The 14641-nt window shown below is 43.1% G+C and overlaps 1 protein-coding gene across 2 annotated transcripts in view; it reads right to left on the bottom strand.

The window, feature by feature from the left end:
- LOC117693473 (tripartite motif-containing protein 43C-like) overlaps window positions 1-14641 on the bottom strand; it is a 51998-nt gene that overhangs the window by 18260 nt on the left and 19097 nt on the right. For both annotated transcript variants that reach the window (XR_013105657.1, XM_076917751.1), the window contains exons 7-9: window positions 7426-7496; window positions 6569-6593; window positions 3738-3851 (exon numbers count right to left, since the gene is read on the bottom strand). Coding sequence is in view for 1 of the 2 variants with exons in the window: in XM_076917751.1 (XP_076773866.1) it covers window positions 3738-3851; window positions 6569-6593; window positions 7426-7496 (210 nt within the window). In the remaining variant the exon portion in view is untranslated. The remainder of the gene's footprint in view (window positions 1-3737; window positions 3852-6568; window positions 6594-7425; window positions 7497-14641) is intronic.

Raw genomic sequence — 14641 nt, 5'->3', positions numbered from 1 at the left:
AATCAGACACTTCTGAAAAATGCCCCATTACCCAGCTTTTGACTCCTTTCACCCTTACTGGTCCCTGACAAGTGATACCCCAGTTTCAGCTAGAAGTAGTTATAGAAGAGAGTACATTGCCCCTGCCCAGGCGGAAATGCTAAGTCCAAAGTGAATTCTCTTTGGGAGAAACTTGTTGTTATGCCAACCATTTGGGAGTAGTCCAGAACACTTTAGGAAAAGATAAAACAAAACTGGATAGGGAAGAACAAGGGAGACGGGCCAATACCTGCTTCCAGAGTATAGTCAATCAATTCTCTTGACTAATCACACGTTCACTGCCTTTGCAGGTCCTCTGGCCCTTTTCTGTCCCCTGTTCCTTATAGGCTCATGAACTCTCAATGCTTTAGTTAAAGTTATTCATTCAAGAATTAACTAAATTATGCTCATGGTTCCAACAACCCAATATAATCCCCTATACTGAGAAACAGATAATCAAAGATTTTAATATGGTACAAAGACAAAGGGCAATATTGAGAACAAGTAAAAGAGACTTGTCCAAAGTACTGCCATTTTGTTTCAGAGCATAATGAATGTACCTAACCACAGCTCCTGCTGTTTATCCTTTACTCCACAGAACTTAGTAACGGTTCCTAACCACAGCTCCTGTTATAAAGCTTTTGCTCCGCAAAATACAATGGCTGTTTCTAGCTACAAAATAACAAAGGAATTTCATTGGTTGGACTGTAAAACGGACATTCTGTAGCAGTTCACATAGATCAACCACTTAAGGAGAGCCCTTATCCCTAAATCCTTATTAGTAGAAAAATGTAACAATAACTTGGCATAGATGCTCTTGGTTGGCAAGCTTAAATTCTCTGAGATTCTGGCTTGGGGGTCACAGTTTAACTCCCAAGTCTGTTCTGTGTCCCTAATCAATCAATAGCAGCTTGATTACAATAAATATTTGTCATTTTCATTGACCTGTTTTTTGAGTTGTGTTGGATTTAAGCAGACCCTATATTAAAATGAGAAACAAAATTTGCTTTCTAGGAAATGCTAAACTAAAGCAACCTGAAAGAATTTGTTACATAATGTAACAATGAAATAAATCTTTAAAAAACTTTTTTTTAACTGTTTCCTCTATTTGGGAGGCTCAGTAACTGGCTGTATATCTAGCAGAGGTGAACCTTATGTACCCAGTTCTTTCAGTAAACCAAGTAGGTTCTAGGTTCAAATTCCTGTCTTCAGTCTTTACAGCAAGTACCTTACTATTGAGCTATCTCACTGGTCCCACAAATCTTATGATAAAAATCAGAGATTACAGTCAGTTCCTGAGATGATTTTGAGCACAGGATAATTACTATTTTCTCTTCAGCCTCTGCTGGATACCAGTAGTCTTTTATCTTTGTCCATAGAGTAAAGGTCTAATCCAGATGGCCTACTGAGACTGCCTTTCTAGGCATGCTTTCCCTGAGAACGGTTCTTTTCTGTTCTCTTCCAGTGATCTCAGTCTCATGAGCTTTGTGAGGAAAAAACATTTAGTGACAGATAGACCTAGTATACCCCAGGCCAAGACTGGGGACCTAGGCCATGGCTAGGAGTTAGGCCACACTGTGTGGACAATGTATTCTAGTTTGCAGCATCAACAATAATGTAACAGTTGAAAGGGATCACAGACACTTCCATGGTTGGCAGACATATAGTTCAGAGTCAACATGCAACCAGGAAGAATGAGAAGTGGTGGAGAAGGATGGGGTAAGAGGTCAGAAGAGGGAAGACTGAAAAGGTGGGACTAATAGTTGAATCCTGTGTCTCTGGCTCAGGGCTCAGAAGCAGATAGACAATGTGCATTAAACCTACAGACACAGCCTATAAGAGGGGCCAAAAGCAAATGCAGAATGAGAGAATCCAAGTAAAGCAAACATACTTCAGAGAAGAGCAGGCTGTAAACCTATGAAAGAAGTTATAGTGAAGCCACTTAGAGGACAGAGATTTTCTTAGACTAAAATCCCACGACCCTAAAACATGAGGCAGGTCAGACCTTGTCAAGACTGAAAGACTCCAGTAGTGACAGTGCAGAGGAGAGGAATATCCTATGGTAAGATGGGTACCTGTAGAACTGATACCCCAAGAGTCAGTGTCTTTTATTCTGAGGAACACTGGCAATATTAGGAGAACGCTTAAACTTAGCCTCTGTTTCGTGGAGGCTAAACCAAGAATGCCTCTTAAAGCCCCAAGAGTGGGCCAGTTGTATACATTTTCTTACCCATTAAGTCAAAGGGTCCAAGATGAATGTCAGCTTCTCATCTCCCTTGACTCATTCACTTAGTATGATAGTCAAATTAAGGAGCATAGGCTGCTACAAGCTAGAGACATACATTAGGCCTTTATTTGGAAGGGCACTCACTGCTACTGGTGCAGGGAGGCCATGGTAGAAAATCCTGTTAACTAATTCGGCAGTCTAACCTGTGGATGTCCTGTAAAGCAGAACTAAATGGTCACTAAGAGGATCAAGAAAGGCACTACTACCAAAAAAAAAAAAAAAAAAAAAAAAAAAACCCAAGGGACCACAGGAACAGGATGTACAAGCTGCATTATCAGGACCACAGTGAAGGCCTTTGTCTATAGGTCATTTGAGTGCACAGGAGAGGATTATATTTTACCAGAGATACTGGTTTACCCTAGGAGAAAAACCCAAAGGGACTACAACAGTTTGTATGTGTGGTGACGTTTAATCTCGGTGGTCAATTGCATAAGATTGAGATTGTGCCTGCGGAACATTATCTTGAGGTAATAAACTGAGGTAGCATACTGTGCCACTGTTAGTGACATTGTTCTTTGGGCTGAGATCCATCACTGTACAGGGAGAAGGTGAGCTGGACATAAGCACTCCATCTCTTTCTCAGATTGCACTGGAACTCTGCCTGAAACTCCTACATTCATGGTTCTCAGCAAGAGTGCCCTCCATACTCAAACTATTGTGGCAAACCACACATTCCTCCTTCAGCATAGTTTGGTCTTAGGATTTCAGCACACAAACTGAGACAGTACCTTTGGCACAGCTTCCATGGAGAGCTACTAACAGCAGTGGCAGGCTTGGCCAGTTGGTAGTGGCATAGACTGAAAAGTGCTAAGTGTAAAAGACTGCCTTCAAATGACAGAGCCACAAGCAAAGAATACACAACTGACAGGGATCATCATGATGCCTTTGAAAGAAAAAAACCCACAGAAACCTCCTGCCCCTCCTGCCATTTCCTTGTTTCTACTGTTCTCTCCCTCTCCCTCAAGCCTCCCAAGCACAGGGTGTAACACACTACTCCAGGGACCCTCTCCCAAGAGTCAGACCAGAACCGCTGTGATCTAATTCCATTTCTGTCTTCATTCTCAACACTTTTGATAATCACACGGTCACTCTTGAGATGGTTGACATCCAATCCATCCACATTACAGGTGTCTGGGACTTGGTAACAGAGAGGGTGGCTCACCTGTTCCCGCCTGCAGCAGGTGAAGTGACAGTGATGCAGACAAGACAGAGTTCACTTTTCCTCTCTTTCTCATTACATTACTCAGTGAGAACAGAGTCTTATATCTAGTTTTAAATTCTGTGGTTGAATTTCAACTAATGAAGTACACAAATTAACATCATCTACAGAAGAAAATGTTTCTAATCTGGTCATCTTTGTTTCCTTGTATTATACCTTATGATCTACAACAACTGGGTATAATTTAATAAAATTATTCTATTTCCTCAGTACCTGTTGCTTCAGCTTGTGGATTGTCCCTGGAAGTACAAGCTCTGACTTGATGTTCATCAGCATGCAGGGGAGCAGCAATATTCCTGTGATGGCTCTGTCTCAAGACATGTGTTGCTTGGAATGCATTAACGACAGAGACAAGTCATGTCAGCTTCGTGGCAAAAACAAACAAACAACAAACCAGCAAAAACCAAACAACAAAAAACCAGTAATGGTTCTATGTTTATTCCATTCCATCTCATGAACATTCCTCAGGAACCATCATCAGCGGTTCAATGGTGCTTTTGAAAGATCCCCAAGTGCATTGTGCACAGCAGCGTGTAGAAAAGCATAACTTCACGTCAGTGTGACAATATACAGAGAAGAGCACCAGGACTCTGTTATGTTGGTGTTGTACCTGATCAACAGAATCCATGTCTCTTAGAGCCACATAAAAACTGAAATGTAGCTGGGCAGTGGTGGTGCATGCCTTTAATCCCAGCGCTTGAGAGGCAGAGGCAGGTAGATTTCTGAGTTCGAGGCCAGCCTGGTCTACATAGTGAGTTCCAGAACAGCCAAGGCTATACAAAGAAATCGTGTCTCAAACAAACAAACAAATAAACAAACAAAAAACCCTGAAATGTATGCACTCTCACTTCTGAGTGGTGTTCACTACAATGCTGTACACTTGAAATCCTATGAATCTTAGTTCAAAACATATGGATATACAATTATACACACACACACTCACAGGTAGCCCTTAAGGAAAAACACATAGAATTGCTTTGTTATGTCTATTAAATGACAAAAGAATCACCTACATATGAATGAATCTAGGAAGCATGAGGTTTCAGTTGGTTACATACGGAAATAGAAAATGTATGCATTTTTGCTTTTTACCTAAGAAGCTGTAGGAGGCTCCTAGCTTAGTAGAAATATGTGGTCTTCCTCTAAGAACTTCAACCTGACTGGTGCTTCTCAGGGAGTGATTGGCTGATCAGAAGACCACATTGAGATATATTCTAGAAATGCTCAGTTTCAAAGTTACTCAAAACCAAGGTGTCACATTATGGTTGGGCTGAATAGAAACTTTCCCTCAACTAGCCAAGTGTGGACATGTCCTCATCATGAACTGACAAGAACAGCAGCCTGGTGCAGTGGTAACATAGTAAGCAGGGTATGTTCACATCACTTGTAGGTGGCAACCTCCCTGACTCTCTGAATGGCCTTTCTTAGCTCCTGCTTAGATATGGGTACTGACTCCAGGGCAGTGAGACTGTATCATACCTGGTCCTACCTCCCTCACCAGCCCTACCTTCTCTCTCTATTTTGAATTTTTTCTGGTAAGGTCTCTATCCTATTTTAGCATGTAATTTACTCTACAGAAAATAATGACCTTGAACTTATGTTTCTCCTTCCTCCACTTCTCAAGGATAAGCATTAATAGGATTGAGCCATCCTGGGCACATTTTATGCAGAACTAGGATACTAACTCTGGGTCCTGGACTCGCTAAACATGTACTGAGCCAACTGGGCTGAAGCTCCTGTCCATAGTTTCACACTAGTTTCCCTTAATCAAAGCACAGTATAGCAAAGTGCTAACACTGTAGATGATCTATACAGAAAATACTTGAAGTAATGATATTGAGTCATGTGGTTCACTGCTGAAAATATCTACTCAGTATCCACACTTTAAATATGGAGACTGACCACTACTGAGAGGAAAGCCTCCTGGAGCACAGAATGTACCTCACTTTTCTGTGTGTATTCCAAGGATGTGGTAGTGGACTCCTTTTATAACACTACACTGTAGTCAGAGGCAGATAGAACTATGTGAGTTCCAGGCCATATAGATAGGTAGATGGACAGACAGACAGAAGACAGTTTCAGAAAGTCATGGATACACAGCAAAACCCGGTCTAAAAAAAGAGAAACAAAAACAAACAAACAAACAAAAAAAACTAAAACCAAACAAAAATCCTCTATTTAAAAAAAAAATTAGTACAGATTAGTATCTAACTGGTAATTAGAGTTCTTAGTGAATACTTTCCCTTAGTTGTTTTGTTCTTTGTGTTCATGCTAATATTGTCAACCCCTTAAAGCTTTTCACCAGGTTTTACTAGAAGGAACCAACCAAGTCTAGTTCCAAGTCTAGTCTGAACCCAGTTCCTACACATCTAACCTATTTCAATATAGAGGTCAGCACAGGATCAGCGGTCTGCATCAAAACATGGGCTTTTCTTTCATCCTTGTTAATGTCTGTAGGCAGGTGAATAACACTGCCCAGGCCCTCTGAGCACTGTGGCAGCTATGACAGGGTTTGGGATTCCTGAAGCTTTGAGTTAGTGCAGGCAGATGTTGGAAAACTGGAACCTGTTTCCTGGGTTTTGTATGCATTTGATGGGGTTAAATGTAGATGGTGCACTGCACATCTAAATACCTCCATTGCTTACTCTGAATTGTAGTTTATTGATCTGTCTAGAGAAATACAAATCAACCCACTATGTGTGGCTGTGGCAAACTTTAAACACAGAAGTCAATCTCTACCCTGAGTTTTTCAAAACCTTTTCACTGGAAATTGGGTTGAATACCTTGAATATCTGTATAAATAAGATAGGTTTAGATGCAGCCTAGTACATAAAACATCAAACTAAAGAGGTCACAGCTGGATGCAGCAGCTGTAGGCACATGGCTACAATTTCTCCCTTGAGGCATCACTTTTTTTAGAACAACCATTCAATTTTCAATCAATACATGTGTATTTGCTCACTGTGGTGCAACCATACAAAAGACAACCAGTATTAACACAAGTCATATTTAACACGTGTCTTCAGTGACTGCAGAATACATACCGTGCTGATCTTTTTTAGGCTCCACCTGCAACATACAGGAAAGAAAATACTTAAGAGACTCATATTGTGCTAAATTCTGTTTGTACAGCTCTTTTGTTCATGCCTTTGCAGGACATAATTACACCAGAGATTGTAGAGATAATCTAGTCTCTTACTAATCTACTGACTCTTACTGACTAATGGAGAATCAGGTGAAATGTTCTGTATTAGTATAGTATGTGATGCTAACACTGATGTCTACTTTGTGACAAAAACTAGTATTTTTCCCACATTTGCTGACTAAATAGTGCATCAGACAACCCTATGTGTTGGCTTCTACTGAAGGTTAGCTGAGTTATATCACAATATGGTGAAGCTAACATCTATTATAAAGGGGTTACACTAACCCCTTTTATGAAGCACTCCAATAATTTGCATGCATCCTCATGTCTTAAGCTCTTGACACCTGAACATTCCATGCTGGGACACGTGATGCTTCCACCACATCCATCTTTGGGGAACACAGTCAAATTCAACCTAACCCACAGGATCTAGAAGCCATAAAAGGGGAGCACATTTAAGTCTACATGGATGATATGCCTGTCACCTTCTGAGTGAAATTTATATACTGTAAAGCACAACACGATTGTCCAGAAGACAACCTGCCCCAACTCAAGGTCACTACCTGACATAGCAAGTGTGAATGTTCTATTAAATCACCAATCTGATATGATTCCATTTCCTTCTCTTCCTAAATAAACTATTGAATGCTCATGCTATACCTAATTGACTTTACTTTTTCAAATGTGATTGCCATAAAAACAAGAGGGAATCATTCAAGAAAGTTTTCTCCTACATAAAGAAAAGGGGCTTCTTACCTTTATCGAGGACTTTGGGGACCCTTCTTCAACTCTTGAGGAAGGTGTGGGAATTGTGTTTCGAGGTAGAACTAGAGGGACAGAAAGTAACTGTCAGCTCATGGCACTATTTATTACACAAGCATCTTTGACATGGATAAAAGTGTACTGAGTCAGTATATGTGATTAGGCTTAGCCTACTACTGGGCTGTCTTTGCTGATGGTAAGCACAGGCAAAGATTAGAAAACTAAACAGCTTATTTTTATTTTTCTTTTGCTTTCTAGAGAATGGGAATATAAAGCAACAAGAGTCTATGTTTCAATACATGACTACTAAATGTACGTTTCAAAAACTTTATGTATGTATTCAGTTTGGGGGAAATCACATCAGGGGCAACTGTTGGTATCTAGTTTTCCCCTTCCATTATGTGGGTACCTGGGGTTAGTATCAGAATATCAGGTCCAATGACAAACACTTATACTATCAAGACATCTCACTCTCCCCATTAAAATAAATGTCATGACCATCAATTCCTGTAAGCATTTTGAATCCCAGAAGAACTGAAAAGTCTCTTCACCATATCTCACAAGCATATTTCAACCTCCATCAGTTGATACATCCTGATTCTGCATTCATCATAAAGAACATAGAACTTTAACTTTTTAACACATACATTTTAGTCTAAGGCACATAGTGTAACTACATTTATCCATTCATCCTTTGACATTCCATAATCCTGGAAAACAATATTAAGTACCCGGTGCCTTGTTTCTCCTTCTGGTCTTTCTTTACTACCCTATGCTCTTCTGTACTCATGTGTCTTGTGGCATCCACATTAAACAGAGCAGTGATGGGGAAGAGTGAGTATCTGGGTCCTGCTGGCCATTCAAGTTCTTTAACTCAGCTCTAGGTAAGAGTTGTTCCAAGTGTAATGCAGCCTCTACAAACTGGGTAGATATTTTGAGTACTTATGTGTCACTCTCACAGGGTGTGTGGGTTACAAGGTAGCTGCACTTTTGAGGGTCACGTTTGTATTCCCATCAGATATCAGTCAAAGATCTCCCCATTTGTAGTTGGCTTTAGGCCAGGTGTGAGGAAGAGGCTCCCAACCCTAAGTATCTGTGAGCTGACAAGAAGTGCTGGTACTTCATTATAATGACTAGGATGAAATATGACACTGATGTAGCAATATCTATCCTGGGATAAAGTGACCATGGACTCTATGTCATAAAGTAAATAATGCCGAGGACCTCTACAGACTTTGGACTTCCTGACATGTACACTGGAAACCTATCTTGGCTAATTAACTTTTCACAAATATGAAAATATCTACATTTAGGCTTTGGCCAATTCATCAAGACAGCTATAGTTCTTTGAAATGGTGTCTGGATAAATAAACCACATGGCACATGAAAACAAGAGAAAGAATTGATATATCTTTTCAGCACCATGTTTCTACATGCACAGAAGTACAATGACTTCTGCATACTGTTCTTCTGGTTCACCACATATGAACACTTTATACCCATCGATTACTGTAAATAGTTACTGACACTTTACTTAGTTCACCAGTCTGCAATTCACCTGATTCTCTACTTTATTTGTTGAAATATTTATCACTTATTCAGAACAAAATAATCAGTATATGAATGATACCTAATTCCAAAGATATGTGGGTCACAATATTAGCTAATTGTGATATCTACAATTCAGGATAAACCATAAATTATTTCAATTGTTCAATATGGAGTATGTATACACTATAACATTTCACATATATGGAAAAGTCTACATTTTAGGGGATAAAGTTTACCTGGTAAATAAATGACAGGGAATGTTTGTTAAAAATGAAAATAGGCACACATTATAGTGTAAGATGTATCATAATTTATACCCACTACTGTGAAGCGACTCCAGTTTTATGAGATTAATAATTTCAATACAGAGAACCTATGTTATTTCTTGGTATGTTTATGAAATAGTATTACAGTATTAATATATAGGGATGTCTATGAAGCACAACCTTGAGGGAGAAAATACAAACATACATAGGCACATGTATACATACAAACACACACATTAAAATTTAAAGTCAAAATACTTCATAAAGACCAAAATATAATATACAATAAAACATAATTCTAATAATACAGCAGTTGTATGTATTTAAACAAGATATTTTTGAGAAATATTAGCCAGTCTACTTGAAGAAAGAGCACTAAATGGATAGTAATATACCTCTGGTATCACAACAGTTCCCCATTGAGAAAATTGAGCAAATTCCAATACTTTTGTCGCTGTGTAGTGTATAGTCGTGTACTCCGAGCAAAGTCTCAAAGTATACTGGCATTCAGCAGCCAGGCCTGAGTATAACTAAGTACAGGTCAGCCATAAGTCACAGAACTTGCATAGTGAGCTCATAATCCATACCATGACGTCCAGCATCTGCCACTTAGGCAAGTCTGTTCATACAAGTTCAGGACTACAGTGTGGGTTATTATAGATGTCAGTGTTCTTTATCTAAGAAGGATCAATTACAAAGTTAATATCTGTCTCTTCTCTTTATATTATTCTGAAGAACCCTGTCTAAATGCCTGCTTCACAGAGCTCTCTCTCTCTCTCTCTCTCTCTCTCTCTCTCTCTCTCTCTCTCTCTCTCTATCCCTCTCCTCCCCTCTCCTCCCCTCTCCCCCCTCTCCTCCCCTCTCCCTCTCTCCCTCTCCCTCTCTCCCTCTCCCTCTCTCCCTCTCCCTCTCTCCCTCTCTCCCCCTCTCCCCCTCCTCTCCCCCTCTCCCCCTCCTCTCCCCCTCTCCCCCTCCTCTCCCCCTCTCCCCCTCCTCTCCCCCTCTCCCCCTCCTCTCCCCCTCCCCCTCCTCCCCCTCTCCCCCTCCTCTCCCCCTCTCCCCCTCCTCTCCCCCTCTCCCCCTCCTCTCCCCCTCTCCCCCTCCTCTCCCCCTCTCCCCCTCCTCTCCCCCTCTCCCCCTCCTCTCCCCCTCTCCCCCTCCTCTCCCCCTCTCCCCCTCCTCTCCCCCTCTCCCCCTCCTCTCCCCCTCTCCCCCTCCTCTCCCCCTCTCCCCCTCCTCTCCCCCTCTCCCCCTCCTCTCCCCCTCTCCCCCTCCTCTCCCCCTCTCCCCCTCCTCTCCCCCTCTCCCCCTCCTCTCCCCCTCTCCCCCTCCTCTCCCCCTCTCCCCCTCCTCTCCCCCTCTCCCCCTCCTCTCCCCCTCTCCCCCTCCTCTCCCCCTCTCCCCCTCCTCTCCCCCTCTCCCCCTCCTCTCCCCCTCTCCCCCTCCTCTCCCCCCTCCCCCTCCTCTCCCCCCCTCCCCCTCCTCTCCCCCCCTCCCCCTCCTCTCCCCCCTCTCTCTCTCTCTCTCTCTCTCTCTCTCTTTCTCTCTCTTACATCAAAACGTGAACTTTCAGCTACTGCTCCCGTGCCATTTTTGCCTGTCTGCTGCCTTGCTCTCTGCCTTGGTGGCCATGGATTCTAACTCTCTGAAACTTTATCCTCTAAGTTAAATACTTTCTTTTACAAGTTGACTTGGACTTGGTGTTTTATCACAAGAATAGTATTTCATACATACCACTTCCTCGTTCCCCTATAGTTTCCAAGTGTGGCAGAATAAAGTAGTCACAATGAAATGGTAGAATTTACCACTCATCATTAATTCTTCACATCTAAACTAAGGTCTGCAAGGGAAACTCAGTTCTAAGGATGGAAACTTGCCTTCAGGGGGAGGCTTGGTCAAGTGTTTAGGACTTTTTGAGAAAGAAAACACATACATAGGCACATGTATACATACAAACACACATGTTAAATTCTAAAGTCAAAATACTTCATAGAGACCAAAATATACAATAAAACATAATTCTAATAATACAGTAGCTGTACGTATTTAAACAAGATATTTTTGAGAAATATTAGCCAGTCTAGTTGAAGAAAAAGCACTAAATGGATAGTAACATACCTCGGGTCTCACAACAATTTCCCATTGTAAAAAATAAAATCCAATACTTTTGTCGCTGTGTAGTGTATAGTCGTGTACTCCGAGCAAAGTCTCAAAGTATACTGGCATTCAGCAGCCAGGCCTGAGTATAACTAAGTACAGGTCAGCCATAAGTCACAGAACTTGCATAGTGAGCTCATAATCCATACCATGACGTCCAGCATCTGCCACTTAGGCAAGTCTGTTCATACAAGTTCAGGACTACAGTGTGGGTTATTATAGATGTCAGTGTTCTTTATCTAAGAAGGATCAATTACAAAGTTAATATCTGACTCTTCTCTTTATATTATTCTGAAGAACCCTGTCTAAATGCCTGCTCCACAGAGCTCTCTCTCTCTCTCTCTCTCTCTCTCACCTCTCCTCACCTCTCCTCTCCTCTCCCTCTCCTCCTCCCTCTCCCTCTCCCTCTCCCTCTCCCTCTCCCTCTCCCTCCCCCTCTCCCTCTCCCTCCCCCTCTCCCTCCCCCTCCCCCTCCCCCTCCCTCTCCCTCTCCCTCTCCTCCCTCTCCCTCTCCTCCCTCTCCCTCTCCTCTCCTCTCCCTCTCCTCCTCCCTCTCCCTCTCCCTCTCCTCCTCCCTCTCCCTCTCCCTCCCCCTCTCCCTCCCCCTCCCCCTCCCTCTCCCTCTCCTCCCTCTCCCTCTCCCTCTCCCTCTCCTCCCTCTCCCTCTCCTCCCTCTCCCTCTTCCTCTCCCTCTCCTCCCTCTCCCTCTCCCTCTCTCTCTTTCTCTCTCTTACATCAAAATGTGAACTGTCAGCTACTGCTCCTGTGCCATTTTTGCCTGTCTGCTGCCTTGCTCTCTGCCATGATGGCCATGGATTCTAACTCTCTGAAACTTTATCCTCTAAGTTAAATACTTTCTTTTACAAGTTGACTTGGACTTGCTGTTTTATCACAAGAATAGAAAAGTAACTAAGACAGCCTCTAACCAGTCACGTTTGTCTACCTGTCCTCAATGGTTCAATTAAAGACATAATTGTTGTAGTAAAAATTAATTGGCAGTTTGTACCCCACCTTACAGAATATATATGTTAGGAAGAAAAGGTGTTGGGCCTAACACAAGGTCTAATCTCCATTTCACCTCCACCCTTCAGTCATGTACACAGGTGGAGGGCGTGAACAGGCCCTAGAGAGATTTACATACTAATGAGGTACCTGAAGGCCAGAGGTGGAGCCAATTAAACATTCCTCCCCAGCCCCTCCCCCCTTCTCCCCTCCCCTTTTAACTCAGGTCGATCCTGGGTTTGAGGGGTATGCATCCAGATCCATACACGATCTGCCATGTGAATAAACCAGTTTTGGAAACCCAAGGGCTTCCTCGTGTGTTGGGGCTGCGCCGCTATGAGGAACCGTGAGGAGCCAGGGAGAGACTTTTAGTTAATGAACAGCCGGGCCCAACTTCCAGCTGGAGAAACCCAGAGCATTTCCAGCCGACTACCCACAGCATGGCAGGAGGAACCTCGGGATCCCCAAGCCTTTTTTTTTCCCCCACATCTGGCGCCTCAAACGTGGAGCCTTGGAAGCCACACAACCACGCAGCTACTGATACCGAGGGAAGGGTAAGCCCCGAACTCTTGAAACAAGAAATCTGCTTTTTCCTCCTGTGTTTCAGTCGGAAGCCATCGCGCGGATTTAAGTAAGCCAAGGGAGCTTTTGCTACCTCCTGGCCAGAGCCACTCTCTGGTGCTGGTTCAAAGCTTCCCTGGCCTCTGCTTAAATCCCGACAGCCCGCAACGGGCGTTGGCAAAGACTCTATCAAGACTCTCTCTAAAACAAAAAGAAATCTGGTGATGCAGCAGCCATTTAAAAGCCATAAGGGCGGCTGCCAGTTCTTAAATCTGCGGGAAGGCTTGGCGCTCTTGGACCATTGTGGAATCCCCCAAAGCCAATAGGCCAAGGGAACGTTCCCATTGGACAAGGCGTTTCTCCTCTTTTCTATCATGGGAAACTCCACCTCACGTAAATGTTCACCCCAAGCCAGGCAAATATATTCTTTACTAAAGACCCATGGGATAAGAATAGGCAAAAAGCAAGCCTCCTTGTTTTGGGAGGAAGTCCTTCAGATAGCACCATGCATGGCAGAGGATAATATTTACAGTCCAGATTCTTGGAGCAAAGTAGCTTCCCTTATCAAAAACAGAGATAAAAAACCCCCTTATGAGTTTTTGCCGATCTTAGCTGCAATTCGCCAATGTATAAGACCATCGAAAATAGGACAGACTGAGAACAACACAGCTCCTGGGGCCCCTCAGTTAAATGAACCCAAAAACCAAGGTCCCAAAAGTCACCTGGTTTCAGACCTTGAGGCCCTTACCCAACTAATAAGAGAAATAAAATCCATATACCCACCCCTTCCCCCTTATGCCTTGGAGGAAATGAAACCATGTGCTCCTCCTGTCCCTCCCTCCCCCATCCAAAGGCAAGGCTTCATTAAAATACCAAAGGAGCTTTCCCCTGCCTTCCCTCTTACCTCCCAACCGAAGAGAGATAAGTCCCCTCCCCCTCCTCTTAGCCGCAAAAGTAGCAGTCCTTCAAAATCCATAGATAAAACCCAAACTGCTCAAACATTCCCAGTTAATATCCACCCCACTCGAACTAAACCACTTAAATGGCACCCTATCCAAGCCTCCGACCTAAAAGAACTCAGGCAGGCAGTGAAGGAAGATGGCATTCATGCACCGTGGACAAAATCCCTCCTACAGAGCCATATTGCCAACTTAAACACCCCCCAAGATTGGAGAGATATTTGCCGTTCTGCCCTTCCTGATCCAATGTTTCTAGAATGGGAGGCATATTATCGTGATGAGTGTCTTCAGCAAGTCAGGCAAAACCAGGGAAGGGAAGATGACACTCCATGGGGTTTTAAAGAACTCTTTGGCCAGGAAGATTTCTCTACTGGGGCACAACAGGCAAGTCAGCCAGCAGGCTACTATGACCAGGTCCGCCTCTGTGCCATTCAAGCCTGGAATAGGCTTACTCCACCTTCAGGATCTCAAGACCCTGCCCACTCCCTACTCTCCCTTCATCAGAAGCCTGGAGAATCCCTGTCTGATTTTATCCTCAGAACTAAAATGAGCTTAGAAAGAAAAATCTCCAATCCCACAGCTAGAGACCTTCTTCTTAAAACCATTGTTTGGGAAGGCATGACTTCTGAGTCTAGACTAGCCTGCCAGGGTCTCCGGGAAGAACATCATGATAGGTGGATTGTGGCAACCAGAGAAATAGGAACTACATCGCAC

This window comes from Arvicanthis niloticus, chromosome 21 (genome assembly GCF_011762505.2).
Source record: "Arvicanthis niloticus isolate mArvNil1 chromosome 21, mArvNil1.pat.X, whole genome shotgun sequence".
Taxonomy (NCBI): domain Eukaryota; kingdom Metazoa; phylum Chordata; class Mammalia; order Rodentia; family Muridae; genus Arvicanthis; species Arvicanthis niloticus.
The sequence above is the reverse complement of the archived record's forward strand: the minus strand, read 5'-3'. Positions and strand labels throughout refer to the sequence as shown.